General features: G+C 39.0%; 1 protein-coding gene across 3 annotated transcripts in view; it reads left to right on the plus strand.

The window, feature by feature from the left end:
• Positions 1 to 7,500, plus strand: part of LOC136843828 (sodium-dependent noradrenaline transporter-like) — a 294,066-nt gene that overhangs the window by 268,753 nt on the left and 17,813 nt on the right. For all 3 annotated transcript variants that reach the window (XM_067112623.1, XM_067112622.1, XM_067112621.1), the window contains one exon: positions 6,729 to 6,873. In XM_067112623.1, the coding sequence (XP_066968724.1) occupies positions 6,729 to 6,873 (145 nt within the window). The remainder of the gene's footprint in view (positions 1 to 6,728; positions 6,874 to 7,500) is intronic.

Consider the following 7,500-nt stretch of genomic DNA (forward strand, 5'->3'; position numbering starts at 1 on the left):
AGTCGCTTTATCGATATAACGGTTTAATTGCGGAGTTTCAGAAGGGTTGCTTAGCCGTGGGAAAAATGCTGGTCGTTAGTTATCTAAACCTCGTTTCTTTAGATCTAATCATTAGTGACTCCGGTAGTATAAGCATCAGCTGCCTGGATGAGAACCACTTCAATGTTTAATGCCCACACATCTCTCTCTCTCTCTCTCTCTCTCTCTCTCTCTCTCTCTCTCTCTCTCTCTCTCTCTCATGTTTATAGCGACGGATGAAAGACCAAGTTGTAAAGGGATATTCACCTGGTTGGTTGGTAAAGTTAATCTTAAAATCAGCGGACTTCCCCTGAATTCTAAATTTTATTCAAAGCCAGATAAAGGGATATATGAACATCTTAACCGCCTCGCCCTCTTCCCACACCTTGGATTTAAATATTCTCTTGCTTAGGTCCGTCAAAACATTAAGAAATGCAAATCTGTCATCTGATACAAAAAAGAATTTAAAATCCCCGGAGTCAGGAAGACAGCCCTGCCTTACCGGGAGGTCTTCGGCCCATCAACTCTCTATTTTATTATGGTATAACAACGATTATGACATTTAATATAGATTAGACTTTTGCGAGTTTTACTGAATTATTTTATTGGCAGAAATGTTTTCAATTTTGCGCATTGAGGACGTCATTAAAAATTCATCTTTAAATAACATTTATTATTATTATTATTATTATTATTATTATTATTATTATTATTATTATTATTATTATTATTATTAAAGCGTAATAAGAAGTAGAACCTGTCTGTTGGAGAAACTGAATTTAGATCGCGATTTTCCTGGCGTGATTCAACGTTCCAATTCACTTGTCATTCCACAGTTATATATTCATGAAAAAAAACTACTTTTTTATATCTGTGTAAAGCTTTTAATGGCCATACTAAACTTCCTTATCAGCCAGTTGGGAGCCTTTTGTCAGACTTATCGCCAACCTTTCAACTCTCTATCGAGTCCAGCGAGATTCTTATCTTCTTTCACAGGAGGACGCTGAAACAAAAATTAATGCACCATCATCTAAAAAAAATTTTTTTTTTTTGAAAAAAAATCTTGACTAATTTTGGTTCTGTGCGAGTACTGAATGACCTGCCCGGCCCGCATATTCCCGAGATGTATACTAGTATTGCACCAACCTCGGGTTTTTGCCATGCCCCTAGATTAGGTTAGGTTAGGTTAGGTTGGTTTGTTTACTGATTCAATGGTAATTTGGGTGTGGGAAACGTAATGAGATTATTTTCAAGAAAATTCTACTGTTAGTTTTTAAGATATGGCGTCCCGCTTTTTTCAGGGAATGGTCCCAGGCTGGTGCGAGATGCGTGCTAGTATTGCATTCCTGAGATGTGTGCCAGTATTGCATTCCCGAGATGTGTGCCAGTATTGCATTCCTCAGATGTGTGCCAGTATTGCATTCCTGCGATGTGTGCTAGTATTGCATTCCTGAGATGTGTGCCAGTATTGCATTCCTGAGATGTGTGCCAGTATTGCATTCCCGAGATGTGTGCTAGTATTGCATTCCTGAGATGTGTGCCAGTATTGCATTCCTGAGATGTGTGCCAGTATTGCATTCCTGCGATTGCATTTGCATTCCTGAGATGTGTGCATTCCTGAGATGTTGCATTCCTGAGATGTGTGCCAGTATTGCATTCCCGAGATGTGTGCCAGTATTGCATTCCTGCTAGTATTGCATTCCTGAGATGTATGCTAGTATTGCATTCCTGAGATGTGTGCTAGTATTGCATTCCTGAGATGTATGCATTCATTCCTGAGATGTGTGCTAGTATTGCATTCCTGAGATGTGTGCCAGTATTGCATTCCCGAGATGTGTGCTAGTATTGCATTCCTGAGATGTGTGCTAGTATTGCATTCCTGAGATGTATGCCAGTATTGCATTCCTGAGATGTGTGCTAGTATTGCATTCCTGAGATGTATGCCAGTATTGCATTCCTGAGATGTAGTATTGCATTCCTGAGATGTGTGCTATTGCATTCCTGAGATGTATGCCAGTATTGCATTCCTGCATTCCTGAGATGTGTGCTAGTATTGCATTCCTGAGATGTATGCCAGTATTGCATTCCTGAGATGTGTGCATTCATTCCTGAGATGTGTGCCAGTATTGCATTCCTGAGATGTGTGCCATTGCATTCCTGAGATGATTGCATTCCTGAGATGTGCCAGTATTGCATTCCTGAGATGTGTGCCATTTGCATTCCTGAGATGTGTGCCAGTATTGCATTCCTGAGATGTGTGCCAGTATTGCATTCCTGAGATTCCAGTATGCATTCCTGAGATGTGTGCTTGTATTGTTCCTGATGTGCATTCCCTGAGATGTATGCCAGTTTGCATTCCTGAGATGTATGCCAGTATTGCATTCCTGAGATGTTGCATTCATTCTGAGATGTATGCCAGTATTGCATTCCTGAGATGTGTGCCAGTATTGCATTCCTGAGATGTGTGCCAGTATTGCATTCCTGAGATGTGTGCTAGTATTGCATTCCCGGGATGTATGCTAGTGTTGCATTCCTGAAATGTATGCTAGTATTGCATTCCTGAGATGTATGCTAGTGTTGCATTCCTGAGATGTATGTTAGTATTGCATTCCTGAGATGTATGCTAGTATTGTATTCCTGAGATGTATGTTAGTATTGCATTAGAGCCTCGATGGCTCCGTCGGTAGAGCAGCAGCCTCGGACTTCATAGAGGTCTGTGGCATGGGTTCAAATCCGCAGCCAACCAGTCAGAGAGGTGGACACTTTGCTATCCGTGTAGACACCCCGGGATTACGTATGTAATCAACAGATAGGTGTGCTGAAAGCAAATGGGTGTTACAGACTAATACACATATAAACAAAGCCACTCCAACATCTTCTAAAAAGATAGCAGACACCTCACACGTCTTGAACTGTCGACCTAACCACCCAGTCCTCCTCGCTGCTGGGAGAAAGGGAGCTGGGGATTTGGTACGATACATGTACACATTCGTTACTGGGGTCTAAGCGATGTCAGGCAGGGCAGCCGATCGAGGCTACGGCCTACCCCAACACCAAATCAAAGTCCTTCAAAAGAAGGCATCGTGCTTACCCCATATAAAAAATGGGAAAAAGCATGTTAAAACGAAGAAGAATGCTAGTATTGCATTCCTGAGATGTATGCCAGTATTGCATTTCTGAGATGTATGCTAGTGTAGTATTGTATTCCTGAGATGTATGCTAGTATTGCATTCCTGAGATGTGTGCCAGTATTGCATTCCTGAGATGTGTGCTCACATTGCATTCCTGAGAGATGTGTGCTAGTATTGCATTCCTGAGATATGTGCCAGTATTGCATTCCTGAGATGTGTGCTAGTATTGCATTCCTGAGATGTGTGCCAGTATTGGATTCCTGAGATGTATGCTAGTATTGTGCCAGCTCCTGTTTTTTTGCCATGCCCCTAGGTTAGGTTAGGATAGGGTTAGGTTAGGATAGGTTAGGGTAAACAGTTGATTTACAGTTACTTGGGTGTGGGGAAACACAAAGAGATTATTTTCAAGAAAATTCTATGGTTAGTTTTTAAGATACGGCGTCCCGCTTTTTTCAGGTAAAGGTCTCGGTACTTGGTTACATCTAGGGAAAATACCACCAAACCATTCAAACTTCATACAGTTTGTATGGAACAGTACTTGGGGTTGCTAATTCAGCAGCACGGGCTCTTGCTCATAAGAAACCTAGCACTGGGTACTATACAGAATGCAAGCTTAAGAGTACGTCTACACAGTAGTAAAACATGTCATAAACAAACGTCACTAATTTGCCGCACATATATCAAAAACAGGTCGAAAACATGTCAGCGACTGTAAGGGAAGAACGAATCGTTGGCCGGTGCTGGATTAAGACTACCAGTAAGTCGTTAACTGGTATGCAACCTGTTTATGATGTTTGCGAGATAAGTTACCGACGTGTGTTTATTTCATGTTTTAATGCAGTGCGGACGCACCATAAGAATCTGCAGAGCCGAAGTGATGTGGTTTCTGTAACTTAAAAGCAGAAAAAAATGGTAAGTAGGAAATGAACGCTCCTTTTTGGAGGGCATAAAAAACTTCCAGAAAGTTAATACTTCAGCTTGGGAATACATTAGTTTTAACACTCCATAGGTTGTCTGAATGTAACAGCCAGCTGCCAAATTTAAAAAAAAACAACAACAAAAAACAATAAAATGTTATTTATTAAAAGCATGTGAATAACTGTATATTTTTTTTATACCATGGTAAAACATGCATTTGTCACAGGAACCAAGCATTTCCCATGAACTTCTTCTCCACTAGAATTTTTTAATGATATGCCATCATTTTTTCATTTTTTTGTTGTTTAGTCTTAATTTTTTGTATGTAACTGTAAATATCCGCATCCGACAACACTGTCGGAATCACATGCAGTTCACTACCAACTAGAGGTTACAGTTCAAATACAACCGACCAATCGGAAGCAAGACTCAGAAGCTTCAGTGATATCGGCTGCGGAAATTTACCGCTAGGTCCAACGAAAGCAGACTATGATTGAATGATAAGCATGGTGATCAGATAGGCCAGCCTATAAAATAATCTCTGTGCTGGCAAACATAACAAGCAACATTGTCCTAATTATATTATGCTGCAATACTGACTAACTAAGGAAAATGTTACTATAAAAAAATGTAAGCATGCGACATTTCGCGCCAACGCAGGTGACGAAGTAGAGCCAAAAAGATCTCTGCATTCTTATCCTATGACTTAAAACTGCTGAAGATTTTTATTTCTCTTAACAGAGATGATGGAAATGAGATGTTCAGAATGGCCACCGCGCAGTAGCAAACAGTATATCTGACAAGTACAAACGACCCTGATATTGTGTGCCGTTATTTCTGGGTTATATTCAGTACCGATGCACCGAAACCAGCTTTCCTGCTATAACCTTAACCCCAAATCCGATATATATATATATATATATATATATATATATATATATATATATATATATATATATATATATATATATATATATACGTTCACATACTTACTGTATGCAAATTTAAGTGTGTGTGTATGTATATGTATATATGTATATATATATATATACACACATATATGTATATATTTGTGTGTATGTACGTATATATTTGTACACATTCACACATACATATTTAAATGTATATTACATGTATGTATATATAAGTGTGTTTATACATAGATTTATTCATACACAAATACAACATGAAACTTGATAAGTCCTTAATATTTCATATCTATAAAAAACGAACATAGAACAATGTGCATTTCTCACTCAGTAACTTGATCAAAGTAACCCGAACATATGGCACAGGTACCGTAGCAATAATAACGTACAAAGATACATTTCGTAAGCATCCCACTGATTGGATAACGTCAGAAAGATTTCTGGAGTTATTTATTGGTACTAACGCCAATGACTTTGTTTGTGTAATGAGAAGTGAGGTTTTCTCACCAGTTACATAATCTGCTCCAACCATATCACTAATTTTTGGAGGTTTTTAGGTTCGAAACACGACGTTCATTTTATTTTTTTTTCTGTAAAAGAAAACTATTGTGCCGGCTTTTTCTGTCCGTCCGCGCTTTATCCTGTTCGCACTTTTTCCTGTTCGCCCTCAGATCTTAAAAACTACTGAGGCTAGAGGGCTACAAATTGGTATGTTGATCATCCACCCTCAAATCATCAAACATACCAAATTACAACCTTCTAGTCTCAGAAGTTTTTTTTATTTTATTTAAGGTTAAAGTCAGCCATGATCGTGCTTCTGGCAACGATATAGGATACACCACCACTGGGCCGTGGTTAAAGTTTCATGGGTCGCGGCTCATACAGCATTATACCGAGACCACCGAAAGAGAGACCTGCTTTCGATGGCCTTGATTATACGCTGTAGCGGCTGTACAGAAAACCCGATTGCGTCGAAAAAACTTCGGCGCATTTTTTACTTGTTTGTCTTATTTGCGATGGAAAAATGAGAAATGGATGTTCTTCGGGAAACCTTTAGTTTGGTTAGATATTTTCATAAAAGCCTCTCTCAGTCTGTCGCCTACGACCTTCAGTTGTGTGAACTTTAGACCTCTCTCTCTCTCTCTCTCTCTCTCTCTCTCTCTCTCTCTCTCTCTCTCTCTCTCTCTCAACTCGAGATCTACGCTCTCGGTGGTAAAAACGTTTTATAACCTGAACTAAGTTTTGTTATTGTTTATACCAATATTTGCCAGTTGGTTGTGAAAACTTTCCTTTGGAGTGGCTTTTTGTTTTTGCCGAAAATTTGCCCTGTTATTTTATTAGCCGCGAGTTGCATTATTTTTCATTTTTACGTTCTAATCTGGTTTTACTTCGAGAATCTTTTATTTTATTTTATTTTATTTTTGAGAACTGGTCAGCAAAGGAAATTGATTTTTTTTTTTTTTGTTAGAGAAAACGAGCAAAGCGAAATCACAACGATTTACTGCTTCTGGAAACTCATTTTCACATCTTTATGATACACGATTTCTCCTGTAGCAAACAAGCAACTGCTTGTGAGAATGGACCTCCTTATCAGAAATCTCATTTGATTTCACGGGCAAAAACTTTCCCACGGACACTGCAAAGCTTCTAAATATTTTCCATGATCAGTGCTAACATTCAATGACTCATGAAACTGACTTTTTTTCTTCTTCTTCTTCTCATAATCGTACAGATGGAGACATTGGATCGTCAGTCGTCAGTCAGTGACGCTTCCAGAGCGAGCAACGCGCTGACAGTCCAGCCTTTCGCCACAAGGGGTGGGCGACTTTCCGCCTCTTCCTCGGCCACTTCAAAATCCAGGAAATCTTCGAGGATTGGTAAGTCGCCCTGCTTTCGCGATGAGGTTCATTCCAGTTTCCTTCAGTTTCAAGTTCGTAGGATTAAATTAACTGCCCACAGTGGCTGGGTACATCCATTTGCCTGCCCTTATTTCCATTTTTATAAAGTAACAGCTACGACATATTCAAAAACAAAATCGCATCAGACGAAAAAAGCCAAAGGTTAGGAAGTAGATTCAAATAATGCTACCACATTTGATAAATTACTCGTTATTTTATGACAATTTTCTGATAAAAAGCCTTCTTAGTCTGGCTTTATCAAAAAATCACTTGGGATTTTTAACGATAGATGGCGGTATCTGAAGTATCTTTGAAAAAAAAGAGTTGGTATCACCTTTAATGTGCGCTGATGACTGGGCTTCCTAATCAGGCAGTCATGAGAAACGAAATCCACAGATAATAAGAGTAAAATTCCCTTCTGCTCTTGTTGCTTTATGATACCATTTCTTAAAGAATTACTTGAGAATTTCAGCATAATACTGCCACTGCTTCCTTTGTTATTATTTTTATGGTACTGTAATTCCTTCGTAGCTATAGTGACGGAAAACATCGTATGATGTGAGCCATATTTTTTCGATACAACTTTTTGTTTTAGTATCAGCCAAA

Source organism: Macrobrachium rosenbergii, chromosome 12 (genome assembly GCF_040412425.1).
Source record: "Macrobrachium rosenbergii isolate ZJJX-2024 chromosome 12, ASM4041242v1, whole genome shotgun sequence".
Taxonomy (NCBI): Eukaryota; Metazoa; Arthropoda; class Malacostraca; order Decapoda; family Palaemonidae; genus Macrobrachium; species Macrobrachium rosenbergii.